Raw genomic sequence first — 23,111 nt, 5'->3', positions numbered from 1 at the left:
GGATAAACCATACCACACTAGGATTTTTATTTCTCTTCAGGTGCTTTAGACAAGCACAGGTTCAGAATCATATGTCTCTTTTTTTCTTTATTCATTCTCCTGGGATCTTGGATTTCTTATTAAAAGTATGATCAGATGGTGGAAAATGAAAAGGAATTTGAGGCGGACATCCACCTTAGGGTACGTTCACACTGGGTTTTTTGGTCCCGAACGTGTGAACTTACCCTTAGGTTCCTCTTCCTTTTCTTTCCCCAGGCTCCTCTGCTTTGGCTTTCTGCACAGCTTTGGCTAACATGTATGAGCAGGAAGATTATTTTTGCAGCATCCTGGTTCAATATCTGCCTCCTATTAAAAATAACGAAAGATAGAATCTGCCTCAAAATTACAGCCATTCTTCTGTGTGAACATGCTCTAACAAATAAAAATTCCTGAGGTGTAAGATCAATTGTCACCAAATGACTCAAATTATCCATATAGTACATAGATAAATTTCAGGGAGACACTTATCTCCTCTAGGGGTGCATGTGCTACATAACGCTGAGTTCACAGAGTTTTTTGGTCAGAAATTTGGTCAGGTATCCGCCTCAAAATCAGCCTCCAAAAAAAGTTTCCCAATAGAGTTCTATTAGGAGGCTTTTTTGGAGGCTGATTTTGAAGCAGATCCCTGACCAAAAAACTCTGTGTAAACTCAGCCTAACACTGTGGTGTCTCTAGGGTGGGCTCTTTGTGTGCTGTATGTCATGCTGTGTTACTGCCCACTTGGCTAGTACACTCAAATTGTCATCAGCACTAAAAGGACTGATATCTTTGGAATGGCTGAATGGATTTGGATAAACAATACACTAACATTCTCAGAGTGACAGCACCTAAGATGTATGTTATTGGGTTTTTCATACCTGGTGATAGGTCCTATTAAAGGACAATACATCTCTCACCTCCCAATGGGATACCTAATTGCATTACTCAAACTTCAGCTCACTTCGCGCATGCATATTGCGAACAGGAGAAGGTGGTGCCAGCAAACTCTGGCCGCATGTAGCAAAACATAGGCACTTCTACTAACCAGCTCTTCATGCTGGGAATACAGAAAGCTCAATCCTTAACAGGAAGACTCTCCTGGCGCTTTTACAGCTATCTGAGAGCCCCTCAGACATAGAATGGGCAGATGTGAACAAAATATTAAAATCAAACCCCCCAAACGAAGACAAATACGAACAGAAAGGGATAGAGGAAAGGCGGGTTCTTATACTGCTAATTATCTGTTAGATTTCTAAGTAGGTGGGCCAGTTCTGGGAGGAGTTAAAGGTGGGGATAAAGACTGTTTTGTACTGTTGCAGGACAAATCTCATCTCCCTATCTTATAAAAATGAATTCTTGTCTGTCTGTCTGTCCGTCTGTCTGTCTGTACTCTAATGCGAACCAAACGACTGGACCGATCTTCACCAAATTTGGTACAGAGATACTTCAGGTATCCGGGAAGGTTTAAGACGAGACTCCAACTCGCTCGGACGTACCGTTGCTGAGATACAGCATTCCAAACACAGTGCCCCCCCCCCCCCTTAGCCAATACAAACCTGCAAGTCTTTCACTCATATTCCAACTGCAATACACACGGTCACTGCACATGCACAATACAACACTGATATCCAAACTGAGATACACGCATCAGAGGATTAGATACATAGATCAGCACACAGTATCACACGCCAGAGGATTAGATACACGGGTCTGCACACAGTCCCACACACCAGAGGATTAAATACGCATTTCTGCACACAGTTCCACACACTGAAGAATTTGATACGTGCATCTGCACACGGTTTCACATGCCGAAGGATTAGATACAGGCGTCTACACACAGTTCCACACTCCAGAGGATTAGATACATGCGTCTGCACGCATTTGTACACGCCATAGGATTAGATACACGCATCTGCACACAGTTCCACATTCCAGAGGATTAGATATGCGCGTCTACACATAGTTCCACACGCCAAAGGATTAGATACGCGCCTCTTCACACAGTACCACACTTTGGAGGATTAGATACATGCCTCTGCACACAGTACCACAAGCCAGAGAATTAGATACGCGTCTCAGCACACAGTATCACACGGGGGAGGATTAGATACGCACGTCTGCACACAGTACCACATGGGGGAGGATTAGATATGCGCATCTGCACACAGTACCACATGCCGGGGGATTGGATACACGCGTCTACACACAGTTCCACACGCCGTAGGATTAGATACGCGCCTCTTCACACAATACCACACAGGGGAGGATTAGATACACGTGTCTTCACACAGTTGTACACGCCATAGGATTAGATACACGCGTCTACACACAGTACCACATGCCATAGGATTAGATACGCGCATCTACACACAGTACCACATGCCGTAGAATTAGATACACGCGTCTACACACAGTTCCACACTCCAGAAGATTAGATACGTGCGTCTGCACACAGTTGTACACGCCATAGGATTAGATACACGCGTCTGCACACAGTACCACATGCAGTAGGATTAGATATGTGCGTCTACACAAAGTTCCTCACGCCGAAGGATTAGACACACGCCTCTTCACACAATACCACACAGGGGAGGATTAGATACGTGTGAGTGCACACAGTACCACACTTTGGAGGATTAGATACATGCCTCTACACACAGTACCACAAGCCAGAGAATTAGATACGCGTCTCAGCACACAGTATCACACAGGGGAGGATTAGATACGCGCGTCTGCACACAGTACCACTCGGGGGAGGATTAGATACGCGCGTCTACACACAGTACCACATGCCATAGGATTAGATATGCGCATCTGCACACAGTACCACATGCCGGGGGATTGGATACGCGCGTCTACACACAGTTCCACACGCCGTAGGATTAGATACGCGCCTCTTCACACAATACCATACAGGGGAGGATTAGATACACGTGTCTTCACACAGTTGTACACGCCATAGGATTAGATACACGCGTCTGCACACAGTACCACATGCCATAGGATTAGATACGCGCATCTACACACAGTACCACATGCCGAAGGATTCGATACAGGCGTCTACACACAGTTCCACACTCCAGAGGATTAGATACACAGATCAGCACACAGTATCACACGCCAGAGGATTAGATACACGGGTCTCCACACAGTCCCACACACCAGAGGATTAAATACGCATTTCTGCACACAGTTCTACACACTGAAGGATTTGATACGTGCGTCTGCACATGGTTCCACATGCCGAAGGATTAGATACAGGCGTCTACACACAGTTCCACACTCCAGAGGATTAGATACGTGCGTTTGCACACATTTGTACACGCCATAGGATTAGATACACGCGTCTACACACAGTTCCACATTCCAGAGGATTAGATACGCGCGTCTGCACACAGTTGTACACGCCATAGGATTAGATACATGCGTCTGCATACAGTACCACATGCAGTAGGATTAGATATGCGCGACTACACATAGTTCCACACGCCAAAGGATTAGATATGCGCCTCTTCACACAATACCACACAGGGGAGGATTAGATACGTGTGTGCACACAGTACCACACTTTGGAGGATTAGATACATGCCTCTGCACACAGTACCACAAGCCAGAGAATTAGATACGCGTTTCAGCACACAGTATCACACGGGGGAGGATTAGATACGCGTGTTTGCACACAGTACCACACAGGGGAGGATTAGCTACGCGTGTCCACACACAGTACCACATGCCATAGGATTAGATACGCGCATCTGCACACAGTACCACATGCCGGGGGATTGGATACACGCGTCTACACACAGTTCCACACGCCGTAGGTTTAGATACGCGCCTCTTCACACAATACCACACAGGGGAGGATTAGATACACGTGTCTTCACACAGTTGTACACGCCATAGGATTAGATACACGCGTCTGCACACAGTACCACATGCCGTAGGATTAGATACGCGCATCTACACACAGTACCACATGCCGTAGGATTAGATACACGCGTCTGCACACATTACCACATGCCGTAGGATTAGATACACGTGTCTGCACACCATACCACATGCCGTAGGATTAGATACGTGCCTCTTCACACAATACCACACAGGGGAGGATTAAATACGTGCATCTGCACACAGTACCACACACCAGAGGATTAGATAAGCGTGTCTGCACACAGTACCAAATTCCGTAGGATTAGATACGCACGTCTGCACACAGTACCACATGCCGTAGGATTAGATACCCACGTCTACACACAGTTCCACATGCCGTAGGATTAGATACGCACCTCTTCACACAATACCGCACAGGGGAGGATTAGATACGTGCATCTGCACACAGTACCACACGCCAGAGTATTAGATACGCGCATCTGCACACAGTACCGCAAGCCAGAGTCATTAGATATGCGTGTCTGCACACAGTTTCACTTACTGGAGGATTAGATACGCGCCTCTTCACACAATACCACATGGGGAGGATTAGATATGTGCATCTGCACACAGTACCACACCAACAAGGATTGGATACTTGCATCTAAACACAGTACTACACGGGGAAGGATTAGATACAGCTTTACTCCAGGTATCCATAACAACTGATCACAGGTTTTTCACTGACATCCAAAATGAGATACACATAATCACATGACGCTTATGGACATACACACAAACAACATACAAAATACATCAGTGCAAAACTGGACAATTCTTATGGGGCCACTACACAAACATAACATGTAATATACCCGTGCGAAGCCGGGTCCTCCCTCTAGTATATATATATATGTGTGTCTGTGTGTGTGGTACATCTCATTGTAAATGTTGTTTTAGTATGTGTATGTAGTATGAGTAATATTTCAGAGCTATTCTAATGGCAAAACGCTCACTATTTCCTGCAGAATAAGTGATCTGTTTATTAGAATGAACATGTAATCTCCAATATGTTGGTCGGACCACTGTGACCTTGAGCCCACGCAAAAAAAACAGGTTGAATGGCTACTTGAGACATAGCATTTCTAGACATGCAGCGTTAATTCACAATTTACATTTCTCAGCATTCAAGGTCACCCCCATTGACCATGTGCCAGTAACTTGTTAACTGATTTGAGACTTTGCATAGGTGAGACAAGTTTTGGATCTGGATGATTAATACATTATCTGCGTATCATCTTAACAAATTTTTGAAAGCCATTTATTAAGCTTTAGATGTGTATAACTGTATCTGCATATAGATGAAGATGTACATATTTGTATATATATATATATATATATATATATATATATATATATATATATATAGTGGGATATGTACACAGATAGATAAATAGATAGATAGATAGATAGATAGATAGATAGATAGATAGATACTATAGCTATGAAATAAATGTATATAAAATTTATACAATGTGATTTTCTGGATTTTATTTTTGATATTCTATCTCTCACTGTTAAAATTATCCTACCCGTAACATTATAGACTGTTCATGTCTCTGTCAGTGGGCACAATTACAACATCAGCAAGGGATCAAATAATTATTTTCTTCACTATATATATCTTGCATATATTTACAGACGTGTATGTAGTAATAATACATATATGCAGTGATGATAATAATATATATAGTTACTAAGGAAGCATTTTTACATAATATTTCATGGCGAACACAAATATGAGTTTCATTAGGACTAAATCAAGTCATTGAAATGTATAACATCATCTGAGACATCAGCTCTAGAAATGCAGTAAATTACATGGAAAATACATATGTGGCTTCTACATAGTTTATTTATAAACAACGAGACACAAGATTCTCTACACAATTTATCCCAATTAACATAATTACTGACACTGATCCATGTTACTAGCTGTTTACATCTTTAGACTAGCTGTTTACATCTGTGAGGATCTGTTTGGAACAACCTCCCATTTGAGTTCCCTCATAAACTGTGTGCAAATGTATCTAGAAAAAACAAATGGCAGTCTCTGAATAATACTGCCCACTGGACTTCTAAACCAAAAATGAGCAGAGTTACATAAATAAATTACATACATACATATACACATACATACAGGCTCAGACTGGCCCATCGGGGTATCGTGAACCCCCTATTAGGCTGGGTCAATGTTGGGGGGAAACCTGGGCAATTCCCAGGGCCCTGTCCCCAAAGAGGCCCCCCCAGAATCTGGAGCCTGTTGACTCCATATCCTGGAGTCAAGACCAGCCACATTGATATCAGAAAGGGACCAGCATTATGTACCACAGGATAGCATATTATATTGTGTGGGGGCACTATGGAGCATTATAATAGGGGGCCCTCTGGGTAGCATATTATATTTTGTGGAGCCACTATGGAGCATTATACTGTGTGGGGCCACTGTGGGCAGTTTTGGGAGCCTACTATACTGTTAGATTTATTCTTCTGCACTATGAGGAGCATATAATACTCTGTGGGGCCACTGTGAAGCATACTATATTGTGTGGGGCTTACTGGGAGCATATTACACTCTGTGGATCCACTATGGAGCTTTATACTGGAAGCAGTACCGTGAGATTTATTCTTCTGCACTACGGGGAGCACTGTGGGGCCACTGTGGAGCATATTATATTGTGTGGGGCTTATTAGGAACATATTATATTCTGTGGGGCCCTGTGGAGCTTTGTACTGGAAGGGAACTGTGGGGAGCATATTATACTGCGTGGTATGACTGTGGAGAATTATACTGGGAGCAGTGTGAGGAGCTACTGTGGAGCATTATACTGCTGGGGCTCTGGGGAGCATAATATACTGTGGGGAGGGTTGTATACCATGTGGAGCCACTATGGGGGGCTCAGGGGAGCATTTTATACTGTGAACGGCACTGTGGAGTATTATATACCATGTGGAGCATTATACTGTTGTGGAAGGGGGGTGCTCAAAATTCCTGCTGGCAACCCTATGAGCTATATCTGCATCACAGCTACCTCACAATAATCTTGCACATATGTGTAGTGCTTCACGGCCGTGTCATTCCTCATACAGTACTGTGCAGTACTGTGAAGGAGCCGTGGTGTAGGTTATTAGCAGGAAACTGTTGGGAGGGCCCCCGAGAACAAGTTCCTCTGGTGGACCCTAGGCCCTTCAGTCTGACACTATATACAGATATATTTAAATTTGAATCTGTTCAGTAACGTCTGCTCTATAACATTCCTTTGAGGTCCCTTTCAGGGATTCTGAATATACTGAGCCACTTCTTACAGTTTTGAAGATTACTTTATTAGTGATGAGCATCAGACTCTGTACAGGTACTTAGAGATCTTTAAATGGCATATGATACCACCAGGTTGATAAGAATACTATATTTTTTATTTTTTACTATATAGTGTTTTTTAAGGATTATGATTTTTACTGACTGAATAGAATGCAAATAATGCCCACGCATACTGGAAATGCTCCTGTTTTACCACCTGGATGTGTGGGAAAAAATCCACAGTCGAAAATTGTTGGAGACAGAAAACTGTGACCATGGACAGTATACTGACCTGAAGTATACATGTCAACGCTACTCTGCTCTACTCTATTCAACTCAACAGCATCAAACCTTCACTGACAGCAATGTGATATAAGACTCATGGGGCCCCCTGGAGGGCAGAAGGGGAAGTGGAAGTGTCTGTGTGCAGGAACAGGGATCAGTAAGCAAATAAGGCCCATTATCTGTTGGACATCGGTAAGTAAATAGGGCCCATTTACCAGCTATGTCATTATACTTTGTGGAGGCCACTAGGTGACATTATACTGTGTGGAGGGGCATCAACATTAAATTTTACTGTGTGAAGAGGCCACTATGGTACATTATACTGTGTGGAATGGCCTTTAAAGGGACATTATACTGTCTGAAGGGGCCACTATGGGAAATTATACTGGGTGGAGGCAGTGCTAAGTGACATTATACTGTGTCAAAAGTCTGCTATGGGACATTATATTGTTTGGAAGGGTCTGCTATGAGACATTATACTGTATGGAGGAGCCACTATGAGATATTATACTGTGTGGAGGCCACTGTGGGATATTATACTGTATTGAGGCCACTATGTGACATTTTACTGTTTAGAGAGGCCTCTATGTGACATTATACTGTGAGGAAGGGCTGCTATGGGACATTATACCGTGTGCAGGGGCCGCTATAAGATATTATAAAGTATGCATGGTCCGCCAGTCTTTGTTTAGTGCCTGCAAAGAACCTACTTTCTGGCTCAGTCCACAACTGAGAATTACATATGACATTAATGTGCCTTAAACACTCTATGTTGTTTTATGTTTATATGAATAGAGAATTACTTCTAACCACAGGCATTGCACATATTTCCATTATATAAAATGGACAGCGAGAATTTAATCTTTAACATTACATATCTGTCGTAAATAGGTAGAAGTGAATAATATATTGTATATGGCTTATACAATGTTAAATGGGCTTCTGATATAATAAACGCATAAGTGAGCTTACTAGGAAAAACAGCTATTATTGGCCAGGAGAAAGACTCAGCCACAAAAAGTGCACTTGCCTATAGATAATTACTACGGAAACAGTCAGCTAGCACGGCTTTCTTTAATTGGGAACATGTTCAATTAACTTTCATTATTCTCTTTAGAAAAAAATACATAAATGCATGTTTCATGGCTTTTATCTATAACGATAAAACGACATCATTTTTGCACTACCTGTTACAGAACAACATGACATGCAATGTTATACTACGGTGGGCATGGAACACTTTTCTATTTCTATTCCTATCAAGACGCATTTATCTATACAAGGTGTTCCCAAATCTCATGTGGAAATAATAATAAAAAACCAACAAGATGCAAATCTGAAAAATGACAATATGTGTACTGAGCCTATATTGCTGCTCTACAATTACCCTGACTGTAGACCTTTGCACAGTATAGTTTGGTCTGCCCTTAGGTGTCAGCCACAGCTAAATTGACTGTTCTGCTTGCAAATTAAACCCCTTCCCACTGCAGGCATTTTTCGTTTTTCGATTTTCATTTTTGACTCCCCCCTACTAAACCCCATAACTCTTTTATTTTTCTGCTCTCAGAGCCTTATGAGGTCTTAATGTTTGCAGGAAAAAATTTTCTGCATTATGCCACCATTGATTTTTCTGTACAATGTACTGGGGAGATGGAACAAAATTCAGAATGGGGTGGATTTGAAGAAAAAGTGTATTTGTATGACTTTATTGCAGGCTTTATTTTTATGGCATTCACTGTGCAGCCACAATGGCATGTCATCTGTATTCTATGTTTCGGTACAAATCCAAGGTTACCAAATTTATATGGTTTTATTTACAATTTAACTCCTTAGCAAAAATCCAAAACTGTGCAAAAAGATTTTTTTTTCTAAATGTTTATCTCTTGAACCCCAGGGGGTCTGAACACTAATGCAATGCATTACAATGATAATGCATTGCAAAAAAAAAAAGAGTTCTTCTATTGCAGGCTACATAGAGTAGCCTGCGATAAAAATTAATGAAAAGCAGGCCTGGGAGCCTTCACAAGGTTTCCAGCTGTCATAGTAATGGTATGCTGGCCTGGGGCTGCTCCGGGTGCTGACGATCCCCGCCAAATGGTGGCGCTCGTGCCACCAAGGAGACAGAGAGGTTAATGCATGCAATCTGTGCAGGCACCGATCGCAGAATTAGCGCCAGGTCTCTGCTGTATAAAACAGGAGAGACTCGGCGGTTATGGTGACAATCCGACTCCCGAGTAGAAGCCATCTTTAAACACCCAACATGTCAGGAAGAGGTTAAAATTGTTCAGAACCATGAACATGATAGTTGTAACCACTAGAGTAGCAGACAGTGCACATCCTATCGGACACTAGAATTAACGCAAACATGTCTCCAAGAATTAACCTATCGTCTAAGTCACATTTTTAAATTAAACATCTTGTGCTGTGCAAGGTCTTATTAGACCATGTGTACTCTGCTACGAATCCTGGGAAAGGAATTTGCAAATTAATTTTCCTTGGTAGGGGAATGTGCTCTAGCACCACCTTTTGCTTTTGTTGAAACCAAGTAGCATAATCTGGGAATAAAGCCAAGCTAGAATATCTCCTCAAAAAGGAAGAGGGGCCCTCTGCAGACAGAAATTTTGATGTTAATGCCTCTCATCAGTGCCAAAATATGGTGCTATAGCAAATCCCCGTTTCCAAGGGGAACTTATTTGCATATTTTTTTTAACTGCATCTGCACTGCCCATTGCCATCATAAGTCTGGGTGGTCCACTCTTAACATGAAATCATGCCATACAACTGCAGAAGTGGAGAGCTGACTGTAAATACAACTGCACCTCCTCTAGGGGAGCGTTCACACTACCGTCTGTGTCCGACAGGTAGTGTCCGCTGCTAGTGTCCGCTCAAAATCTGTCACGGACACTAGGAGCGGACACTAGCTGTGTCCGTGACACCTGTCATTTATTTAAATGGGCATCGGGTGCGTTCTTTTGCACTCCGTGCCCTTCCTTCACTGTCCACAAGTAAAGATGTCCGACTTTTCAAGCGGACAGAAAAACCCGACATGTAGGGTTTTTCTGTCTGCTTGAAAAGTTGGACATCTTTACATGCGGACAGTGAAGCAAGGGCACGGAGTGCAAAAGAACGCACCCAATGCCCATTTAAATAAATGACAAGTGTTACGGACACAGCTAGTGTCCGCTCCTAATGTCCGTGCCAGATTTTGAGCGGACACTACCTGTCAGACACCGACGGTAGTGTGAACGCCCTATAGGGAAGGTTTATTAACGTCCCTGCCTTCCCAATAAATGTGTACACAGTATGCCATGATGACTCCACTTCTAGCCTCAAAGTCATATTATCCATTGGAGACTGAGAACTGGATGTCCTGCTGGGTCCTCTCTCTGCAGTAGGTGATAGGAGGTTGCATTCTGCACCTGATTAGCCCCAGTTATGGGGTAAATCAGCAAAAAAAAAAAAAAAAAATTAATAGCACTTTGTACTAAAAATGAGAAAATAGACAAAAGCATGGAAAAATAAAAGCAACATAAAAATAAATCACTATTATTCATTGGGCCTAATCCGAAGCAGAGTGCGCGACTGGGTGCTGGTGCAGTACAAAATCGTATATACGAGAAAACCCGAAAATTTGTCCTGAACCAGAGAAAATTGCATGGTCCTTATGGGGTTAAAGATGCAATAACTTCCAGCAATCATTCACTCCCCAGTGAAAAACAGAAGACTGGATAGGTAAGTTCATAGGATAGTTCTTGGTAATTCTCAAACTATAGTGAAGCATAATCATAAGATACAAATATTGCATGGTATACAAATATATAACAAATATATAATGCAAATGTAAATGTATGTATAAGAAGAATCAAGATCAAACAAAGATCTCCTGACACAGGGCACTGGGTAGTAAAGGTACTAATCCTAACTATACATAAAAATAACGTAATAGGATCATTACTATGCAATTACCTATGTAAAATTATGTCAAGCTGCGCAATCACATAAACATCATAAACACACTTCAGTAATAACATACAGCAATTGTTGTTGTACAGGCAGACTAATTATATACTGAAAATTCTGTAACTGTGTTCTGCACTAACAAGCATCAAACCTAATTACTTCCTCCATTATTTATGCAATTAACAGTAGGCTCAGAAACGGCATATCACATGATATAATAGCTGAATTAATCATCGATAAACATGTTATTCATATAATTACAGGAAGTATAAATGCTAAATCACTGGAAAAAGTCAATTCCTTTGTACACCTTTTTATGAAGGGGAAGCATGAGACTACAAAGGAGTTATCTTTCTTCACCACCAGTTAGGGCACATGGAAGCCAAAGAAGTGGGCAGAGTTGGGAACCAGTAATAGACAGCAACCCTCACTCAGGTAGACTTTGTTAGTCCATGTTAGTCCATGTCAACCATTTATACAAATTTGAATACTATATAACATGTACAACCCTCTAAGATTATATAACCCCTTGGGAGAAAAGGTCTACAATAAAACCTAGCCTTACTGCTACCATGAGAGACATCTTACTACTTACAGTATTGTATTCACTACAATAATAATCCATTATTTGTGTGGGTAGCAGCTGTATACCATTTAACTACATAACTTGGAAGGAATGCTGGGGATGTGGAGTAGTTTTAGAATATTACAGAGTCAATACAGATATGTTATGAAGTTAATCAGCACAGAAAGTTGGACCTAAAGATGAAATGATGAGATCCTGTTACAAGTCCGGGTGGCAGAGATCTCAGTGCCGTTAGTTTCGACACTGATATCTCTCCACTGTCAATAGGGTGAGCCTTACAGCCTAGTATAGGACCAGCCTCGCGAAGAAAGGCAGAAAATCAGCGCTCACCCGGTTTGGAATAGGAAAGGCCTTTCCTATTCCAAACCGGGTGAGCGCTGATTTTCTGCCTTTCTCCGCGAGGCTGGTCCTATATTTCGGTTGTTATCCTGACGTCTACGTGACTGCCATCAGCGGCTGCCTGCCAGTAACACACTGGTTCTCTGACTGCTACGATTATAGGTTGTTGTGCCCAACACAACCTAGCCAGGTGAGCGGACACCTGTATTGATTTTTCCATACATTTCCTTTTCATTCCATATACCAAAGGTATTACACAAGGAACGGCTCGGTGCCGGGGTTTTTTTTCTTTTCTTCCTTACAGCCTAGTGTCATGATTGGAGTGTGAGGGGCGCCCACCCTGACGTTACAAGGCTATGGAAGAGTATTGTCCTGTAGGGGGGTTCTTCACATCTTAGTGATGATGCTGCTGCTCTAAGGCCGTCTTCCTGACATGGAGGGATTTCAGAGCCGATACTAATGGCATGTAAGGGAATCGCTAATTATTCAATTCCCTAATGCTGCTGCTTAAACCAGGAAGGAAGGGAAAGACAGAGACAGTGAGTCCTAAACTTGACGCAACCCTTGCCCCTACCTACTTGCTAAAACTCTCCTAATGACAGGGACAACGGTTCCTTCTCTGAATAAATGTAAACACTAAACGTGGACAAGACAACACAACACAGAAGAGGAGTCAGCAAACAAAGGATCAAAGCCAGAGAGACAAAGCAGTACTAAATCGTATTCCAAAAGAGAAGTCACAAGAAAGCCAAAGGTAAGAGCAAGTAGAAAACTTAGCGAGGACATGAACCTGTTTCGATAGATTCAAAGTGCTCACGAAAGCAAATATTGGGATTGAACATGTAACTCTACCTCCTCAGGGAGGAAATAGAAATAAAATCCTGCTTCAACACAAAGCTAGATGGATTTTGAGAACAAACGCCATGGATCCCTTCGGATTGAACAACAAAAATGACATGAGTGTATTTTAGTGTTGTTCTAGATATCACTCGATATGACAATATTTCAGTTATGATTGCTCTTTTAGATCTCCTTTTAGATCGATGTGTTGATACATTGTCTTTATATATATATATATTTCTGGCCCTCCCACCTTGTTCATTCAATTTAAATTTCTATATATGCCTTACGCCTTGCAGTCAGCTGATACATATAAAAAGTAAATAAATATAAAAAAATACCTTGTTCTTATTTTATTATCGAATTATATGTGCCTTTTCTCTATAATTCTTTATTTCCTCCCTGTACGCTCGAGCCATAATTTCTGCCAATTTTAGCCGAGTAGTTGAGTAATATTTAATTACTCTATCTATAGACCAAGTATATAAATATAAAACATAATTTCAGGTTTAGGTTGTTTAGGTTGTTTTTTTATTAAGATCGCTGTGTGAAATCTAGATGCACTAAACCTATAAACATATGGCTATGACGGCGGCTTGCTCCCCTACAATCTAGACCTATAATGTGCAATATTCTTCAATATAAGCATGCGCAAGTGACCAAAGGTGATTGGATAGTCTCTGTTGGCTGACTTTAATGCGAGAACGTCAGTCCTGTTCTGATAGGCTAGTTAAAACCACACAGTTCTCCTTCAGGTCCGCTCAAGCGTAGGGGAGGAACTATAAGACTTATGGGCATGTCGATAACACTATGTAGGCTGGCTTTAATGTGAGAACGTCACTGTTGGCCCTGATAGGTTGGTTAAAAGCATGCAGTTCTCCTTCAGATACGCTTGAATGAGGGGGAAGAGCCAAAAAACTTATGGGCATGTCTAAAAATGCTATGTTTTATGTACATTGGTGTATTGTCTAAAGTGCTCAGGTGATGATGATTTGAACAGATCTGTACTTACCTTTAAAACCTGATTGTGCTCTTTAGTCTTTGACACATATCTGGCTTGAGAAAGCGCCTGTAGTAGGCGCGAAACGGCTGTTGCATCTGCCGCATATGTTATCACTCCCTCCCACATTGTTTTACTGATTTACTTGAATAAAGAACTACATTTTTAAAGTAGATAACCTTTTCTGGGTGAGTGCCCCCTGTTTTCTTTCTTGTCTTTTTTATATTAAAAATAGTAGCATTTGCTAGAGCAAACTGCAGTACATTAATGTCTTCATGTTTGTGAGCTTGTTGTAGCTTGTTGAGACAAGTGGGTCATCTTGACATAGATCTATTGTAGCATCAGTATAACAACATAATAGAACACAATTTTTAACTTCAAGAGATTTAGCTGGTTCTGTTGACTCCCCTCCTCCTCTTTGCAGGAACTTTTGCCTTTCTCAGACATCGGACACAGCACTGTACGTATTGTCAGGGTCTGGGGTTGCTAGCTGGGGTGGCATAGACACACAAGTCCAGTTTCTTTTAGTCCAAAACAAAGGTAGAGTTTATTTTCACTCAAAAAGGTAGTGCAGCTACAAAGGAAACAATACAAAAATAAATACCTTACCTCACCTAGGATAACAGAAATCAAAAGTCAGTAGAATCACTCAGCTCCAAGAATATGACCTCTCTGTCGGCTCTCCAGTCAAACTCTGCCAAAGTGTTGCTGCTGGAGCAACTTCTTAAGCCTCCTTGACGAGGAGACTCTCTGCAGTCGCTGCCAGAACATCCCCAAAGTGTGGACTGGAAGGGGAGTGGAATGACAGGTCCCACTACCAAACCTACCTGTCATTCCTAAAAATCCAGCCCAGTACTGAGCATTTACCAAAATGCTCAGCAGATGAAAGTTGTCTGCTAAAAACAAACATTCCAGGAGTTTTCACATCTCACCCGCCTGAGTAGTCTGGGTGAGATGTACACCCCCTCCATTACCTGACCAGTCATCGGCTTACATAATATAAAATCTTTTGCATGCACAATCAGCTCTGCCACTTCGGGTTTGGTCAGCTACATGAGCACAGTACGGTCGCATGGTTCTCTGGAGATACTTGCGAAGTCAGAAGTTCCAGCGAAAAGGAAGAGGGGAATGAACAAGACGAACTAAGGGTTGGTGGAGAGTTATGACGTGGGGGGTGCTCGGAGCACAGGAAGAACGCCCCCGGTGCTTCATGATCCTAATTAGCATAAGGGGAGAAACAGATTTTTGCAGAAATGCCAGGTAGGGACAAAGAATGAAAGGTTGGATTAGAATAGCCTTTTTAAAGGTTATTCCAATGTGCCATTAGTTAAAAATATGTTTTTTCTTTAAGGGTCCATTTCCATGCTTCAAGCAGAAAGGTGGTTTGGAGATGGCTTACAGGAGCAGGACAATAATTCACTTCCAGAGGATGGCTCAGAGGGGGACATCATGAAATGCCAGATGAAATAGGTGAGCCAGGTGGATAGGGTGCAGTGGAGAGAGGGACAACACAAACAGTGCCAGTTGGTTCAGTGCACTGGTGTATGGTTAGGGCACACTTGGTAAGTGCGAGTACAGATTCTCGATGGACGGTACATGCTATTTGTTGTTGTGGTCTGTAAGCCTGCACACTTAACCTATTATGCCCACATATGAGCTGTACAATAACCACTTACTGCGGAAAAAAGAAGACTACCATGAAGTCGAGTGTCACATGCATGTGTAGTAATAACTTGTATTCCGTTATGTAAAGTCTAGAGATGAGCGAACAGTGTTCTATCGAACACATGTTCGATCGGATATCAGGGTGTTCGCCATGTTCGAATCGAATCGAACACCACGTGGTAAAGTGCGCCAAAATTCGATTCCCCTCCCACCTTCCCTGGCGCCTTTTTTGCACCAATAACAGCGCAGGGGAGGTGGGACAGGAACTACGACACTGGGGGCATTGAAAAAAATTGGAAAAAGTCATTGGCTGCCGAAATCAGGTGACCTCCATTTTAGACGAATAGTGGATTTCAAATCCGGGTCATATGAGAATGTGAACTTTGTGACTATGAGACAGGGATAGCTGTACAGGCAGGGATAGCTAGGGATAACCTTTATTTAGGGGGGAATGTTATTAAAAATAACTTTTTGGGGCTCTATCGGGTGTGTAATTGTGATTTTTGTGAGATAAACTTTTTCCCATAGGGATGCATTGGCCAGCGCTGATTGGCCGAATTCCGTACTCTGGCCAATCAGTGCTGGCCAATACATTCTATTAGCTTGATGAAGCAGAGTGTGCACAAGGGTTCAAGCGCACCCTCGGCTCTGATGTAGGAGAGCCGAGGGTGCACTTGAACCCTTGTGCACCCTCAGCTCTGCTACATCAGAGCCGAGGGTGCGCTTGAACCCTTGTGCACACTCTGCTTCATCAAGCTAATAGAATGCATTGGCCAGCGCTGATTGGCCAGAGTACGGAACTCGACCAATCAGCGCTGGCTCTGCTGGAGGAGGCGGAGTCTAAGATCGCTCCACACCAGTCTCCATTCAGGTCCGACCTTAGACTCCGCCTCCTCCGGCAGAGCCAGCGCTGATTGGCCGAAGGCTGGCCAATGCATTCCTATGCGAATGCAGAGACTTAGCAGTGCTGAGTCAGTTTTGCTCAACTACACATCTGATGCACACTCGGCACTGCTACATCAGATGTAGCAATCTGATGTAGCAGAGCCGAGGGTGCACTAGAACCCCTGTGCAAACTCAGTTCACGCTAATAGAATGCATTGGCCAGCGCTGATTGGCCAATGCATTCTATTAGCCCGATGAAGTAGAGCTGAATGTGTGTGCTAAGCACACACATTCAGCACTGCTTCATCACGCCAATACAATGCATTAGCCAGTGCTGATTGGCCAGAGTACGGAATTCGGCCAATCAGCGCTGGCTCTGCTGGAGGAGGCGGAGTCTAAGATCGCTCCACACCAGTCTCCATTCAGGTCCGACCTTAGACTCCGCCTCCTCCAGCAGAGCCAGCGCTGATTGGCCGAATTCCGTACTCTGGCCAATCAGCACTGGCTAATGCATTGTATTGGCTTGATGAAGCAGTGCTGAATGTGTGTGCTTAGCACACACATTCAGCTCTACTTCATCGGGCTAATAGAATGCATTGGCCAGCGCTGATTGGCCGAATTCCGTACTCTGGCCAATCAGCACTGGCTAATGCATTGTATTGGCTTGATGAAGCAGTGCTGAATGTGTGTGCTTAGCACACACATTCAGCTCTACTTCATCGGGCTAATAGAATGCATTGGCCAATCAGCGCTGGCCAATGCATTCTATTAGCGTGAACTGAGTTTGCACAGGGGTTCTAGTGCACCCTCGGCTCTGCTACATCAGATTGCTACATCTGATGTAGCAGTGCCGAGTGTGCATCAGATGTGTAGTTGAGCAAAACTGACTCAGCACTGCTAAGTCTGCATTCGCATAGGAATGCATTGGCCAGCCTTCGGCCAATCAGCGCTGGCTCTGCCGGAGGAGGCGGAGTCTAAGGTCGGACCTGAATGGAGACTGGTGTGGAGCGATCTTAGACTCCGCCTCCTCCAGCAGAGCCAGCGCTGATTGGCCGAGTTCCGTACTCTGGCCAATCAGCACTGGCTAATGCATTGTATTGGCTTGATGAAGCAGTGCTGAATGTGTGTGCTTAGCACACACATTCAGCTCTACTTCATCGGGCTAATAGAATGCATTGGCCAGCGCTGATTGGCCGAATTCCGTACTCTGGCCAATCAGCACTGGCTAATGCATTGTATTGGCTTGATGAAGCAGTGCTGAATGTGTGTGCTTAGCACACACATTCAGCTCTACTTCATCGGGCTAATAGAATGCATTGGCCAATCAGCGCTGGCCAATGCATTCTATTAGCGTGAACTGAGTTTGCACAGGGGTTCTAGTGCACCCTCGGCTCTGCTACATCAGATTGCTACATCTGATGTAGCAGTGCCGAGTGTGCATCAGATGTGTAGTTGAGCAAAACTGACTCAGCACTGCTAAGTCTGCATTCGCATAGGAATGCATTGGCCAGCCTTCGGCCAATCAGCGCTGGCTCTGCCGGAGGAGGCGGAGTCTAAGGTCGGACCTGAATGGAGACTGGTGTGGAGCGATCTTAGACTCCGCCTCCTCCAGCACAGCCAGCGCTGATTGGCCGAGTTCCGTACTCTGGCCAATCAGCACTGGCTAATGCATTGTATTGGCTTGATGAAGCAGTGCTGAATGTGTGTGCTTAGCACACACATTCAGCTCTACTTCATCGGGCTAATAGAATGCATTGGCCAATCAGCGCTGGCCAATGCATTCTATTAGCGTGAACTGAGTTTGCACAGGGGTTCTAGTGCACCCTCGGCTCTGCTACATCAGATTGCTACATCTGATGTAGCAGTGCCGAGTGTGCATCAGATGTGTAGTTGAGCAAAACTGACTCAGCACTGCTAAGTCTGCATTCGCATAGGAATGCATTGGCCAGCCTTCGGCCAATCAGCGCTGGCTCTGCCGGAGGAGGCGGAGTCTAAGGTCGGACCTGAATGGAGACTGGTGTGGAGCGATCTTAGACTCCGCCTCCTCCAGCAGAGCCAGCGCTGATTGGTCGAGTTCCGTACTCTGGCCAATCAGCACTGGCCAATGCATTTCTATGGGGAAAAGTTAGCTTGCGAAAATCGCAAACTGACAGGGATTTCCATGAAATAAAGTGACTTTTATGCCCCCAGACATGCTTCCCCTGCTGTCCCAGTGTCATTCCAGGGTGTTGGTATCATTTCCTGGGGTGTCATAGTGGACTTGGTGACCCTCCAGACACGAATTTGGGTTTCCCCCTTAACGAGTTTATGTTCCCCATAGACTATAATGGGGTTCGAAACCCATTCGAACACTCGAACAGTGAGCGGCTGTTCGAATCGAATTTCGAACCTCGAACATTTTAGTGTTCGCTCATCTCTAGTAAAGTCCTTAATAAAAAAAGATATTAAACCAATGAAATTTTCAGCACATTCAGAAGCAAATCTATTCTATAGAAAATTCTAGTAGCATGAAAAATGATCCAAATAGTGACCTTACCAAAGAGCTGTGGATGAACTGAATCACCATCTGAGTATGCAATGTACTTCCAGTCATTCACTCTCAGCATGTAGGTCGAGGCATTTGCATCAGAACCATGAAACTGACTCAGAGCCCAGTTAGGATGTAATTCAGACTCTGAAATGATATCATTGCTTGACCTTGCATATGATAATGGTAGCAGAGAAAAGCCACTTAAGTGTTGAGGTGCAGGAACTCCAGCAATTTCTGAACAAGACAAGAAAGAAGGATAGAAGTCAACAGAGTGAAGGATTTGGCGGTGGCTCTCACAACATTTCATGTAGGATAAGATGGTTGTTAATGTACCTAATGGAAATAATTAGAATATTAGAAATCACTTATAAATCCTATATGAAGATATAAATGACACAGCCTAAGATAGAGTATACTTATATGGTCATTAGATTCCAAGCTTCCAGAAAAATAAACTTTTTATTTTTTATTTTTTATTTCATATAACTCCTGCCCATGCTGTCCATGTAACCTATTGTGAACTGGTTGTCAAAGAGAAGTTTGTTTCTGCAGGACTCCCCTGTATGAGCAAGGGCACACAAAAGACACTCTTAGGCTAAGGCCCCACAGGCTGGAAACACAGCACTAAAGCGCTGTGGGAACAACCACGGCGTGAACGCAATGTGGATCTTACCGCAGCGCTTTGAACAGAAAGTTCACAGAGTTTTCCTTCGCGGACTTTCTGTTACAATTATATCTACAAGGAAGACGCTGGGGTTTCTGTACATATAATTGATATGCTGCGATTTTCAAAACTGCGACGGTTTTGGAAATCGAAGCGTTTCCGCGCTGCGATTTTTTTCCTGCAATGTGGGGATGGGATTCGTATAAATCTCATCCACTTTGCAAGTAATGTAAAACGCCGTGATTTTTGCCACGGTGTTTCCACCGTGGGGCCTTGGCCTTAGGTAGGGTTCACAATACCGTTGGATTCCGTTATGAAGGTGTCCATTTAAAGAAAAAAACAAAAAACAGACACCTATCATAATGGACACAAACGGACAGTAACTGATCGCTATCAGTTACTGTCCGTTATAAGTTCATTGCCCATAGACTTCAATGTTAAAAAAAAATAACGGACACTTGCCATCCGTTTTTTTGTCTAATAGACAGAATGCATGTAGGATTTTTTTTTTTTTTTGTCCTCTGGAAAAAAAAAAGACTTAGGTGTAAACAGACACTAATGGACACAACATAAAGTCCAATTGAAATGAATGGAAATTTTAACAGACTACTGACAATTCAGTATCAGTAAATCTTGTAACTGACAATAGCTACGGACACTGCTGACACTCACCAACGGTAGTGTGAACGCCCCCTTAAAAGTTGCTCTTTGGAAGACCCAAGCCATCCATGTATTACATGGACAATGTGACTAGCTGATAAGTAATAGTATACAGTATCTCCCCTGCAGCAGCTGTTAGGGAAACTTCAATACAGAAAGGATTGTCTGTGACAACTCATAAGACTCTCATTCGTAAAGTTGCCACACACTACTATACATGTAGGACGTATGTCAGAAGATAAAGAAGTGGGAGAGCAGTTCTATAGAATTTTTCAGGATAGACAACTTTTATTGAGGTATGTTAACAAAATAGTAACCCTTCATAATGTACTATATTATTTGTAGAAATTTTGTGCCAAAGAACTAACCTAAGAGACTGCTTTGTTATGCTAATTGTGAACAAAGACTAAATTCTTCATTCAATATATTACCGAGAGGAATGCTTGTGTTATTTAGATCCATGGCACAGTGGTGGATTACACATATCGCAGACCCTGGGTTACCCTTACATGATATGGCGGATTACTTTTCTTGTGTTGTATTGTCACCCTCTTGGACCATCTTATGCATCTAAACAATGCCTGTGAAGTGCTGCAGAATATGCTGGTGCTTTACAAATAACACAAATAAATAGATAGGCAAAGGGATGAAATCCACAGAAATTTTTTTTAACTGTTCCAAATCCAGCTTTTAAGATCTACAGAACGCTTGTGTTGTCAAGCTGATTTTTCTGGTACATGAGAAAACCTCATCCAAAGGTTTTGTACAAAGCTGCAGGTTTGCAATGTGTATTAGACTGGGAGAGACTATAATATATTCCACAGAGCACACATATACACACTTATGGTAAAACATAATACAGTATACAGTCTGCATATACAGTAGTGAAAGGAACATTTTGGTAAAAATAATTTTTGTCACCAAGAGTACATGATAAAGACATATAGTAATAAATCAGAAAACAGGCACATCATAGGTGTGTGATGGATAATACATATTTACAATGTACAAAAAATAGTCAGCAGGTAAAATTTTACGAATTTATTATTTCATTTCTCCATTTTGTGGGACAAAGAGAGGTTATAAGTTCATAATTTTTTTTCCACTTTTTAGGCATGTTAAATAACATATACAGCCCCCTGTCACTAGATGACTTATACAGCCCTCTGTCAGTAGATATATGTATCCTATAGAGTTCTTATAGTGCTAAAGGGCACTCTACTTGCCATGATATTCTATAGCTAAATCTAATCTGAGAGTAGACTGTATAGTATAGCAAAAAAGTGCTCATTGACATGAAGATTACAAAAAGCAATAGTATCTACTATATGATTACCAGTGTAGCCAAGCTGGAAGGAAATGGTGACTATAAGTTGTCAGTTTACTATGGCGTTTGTGCTTCATCACTATGTGCTTCATCACTATGAGGGTAGCCTAGGGCACAAAGGAGCCAAAGCTAGGAGCCAAGGAGCCTAAACTAGGATGTAACAAGTGACTTGCAGTCTTTTAAGATAGTGGGCAATTTGGGTGGCTATGGGTTCCCTTGACCCTCAACCCTCATGCCCGAGATGGCTGTCCATGGGTAGAAACTGTTCCCAAACATTCAGGCATTATGAGGAAATTGGTAGTAATTTGATTTCATAATCTGATAGTTTCTCTGTTTACCTACCAAGCATGGTGGGGTAAAGGTCCACAAGAGACACAATATTTGATATTCTCTTTCCAGGTTGGATGTTGGGTCCCATAATAAGAAGTGGCACATGGGAGCTTCCTTCATACATGCTCATTTTATAAAACTGCCGATGTTCCATTGCGAGCTCTCCATGATCTGATGTAAATAATACGTATGTTGTATTTAGAAGTCCAGTATCTGCCAGAGCTGAAATGATTTCACCTAACAAAGACAAAAGCATTTGATTTAGACACCATTTATAAAAATGTTTGAATTATTATTTGTTCTGGAGACTCCATCACAGTGACAACCAAAAATTGCTGAATGAAAAAGTTCTGTAAGTCAGACTTTTTTGTCCCGAAGTTTCAGTTTAAAACAACAGACATCCTACAGATCAAAAAGAAAAAATTGATCCAGCACCACTAATTTTTAAAACATATTGCTAAAACTTAGCTTTTAATAAGACTCCACAAGTAAAAACATTACGCAGAAACACCATTATGCAATGAAAAAAACATTATATAATAAGAAAAAACATACCAGACGAAAAAAAGTGAAGAAAAAACATATAGGAAAAACTAAAACAAAAATGAGACCTACATTGCAAATGGAAACCGCTGACACTTGGAATGGATGGAATGACTGGGGGGGGGGGGGGAGGTTGGGGGAGGGGTAGAACACAGGACAAGACAAAGTGAGGTTGAAGGATAGAAGAGATCAGAGACCTTGAAGGCTATGATGTGTATCCCAAGGGGACCAAATAAGCTAAAAGGCCT

General features: G+C 42.5%; 1 protein-coding gene across 1 annotated transcript in view; it reads right to left on the bottom strand.

Moving 5' to 3' along the window:
* ARSK (arylsulfatase family member K) overlaps nt 1-23,111 on the bottom strand; it is a 41,347-nt gene that overhangs the window by 3,397 nt on the left and 14,839 nt on the right. The window contains exons 6-7 of the mRNA XM_075271930.1: nt 22,333-22,557; nt 19,346-19,573 (exon numbers count right to left, since the gene is read on the bottom strand). Of these exons, the coding sequence (XP_075128031.1) occupies nt 19,346-19,573; nt 22,333-22,557 (453 nt within the window). The remainder of the gene's footprint in view (nt 1-19,345; nt 19,574-22,332; nt 22,558-23,111) is intronic.

The sequence above is a fragment of the Leptodactylus fuscus genome, chromosome 1, assembly GCF_031893055.1.
Source record: "Leptodactylus fuscus isolate aLepFus1 chromosome 1, aLepFus1.hap2, whole genome shotgun sequence".
NCBI lineage: Eukaryota > Metazoa > Chordata > Amphibia > Anura > Leptodactylidae > Leptodactylus > Leptodactylus fuscus.
This window is presented reverse-complemented; position numbering and strand designations above follow the sequence as displayed.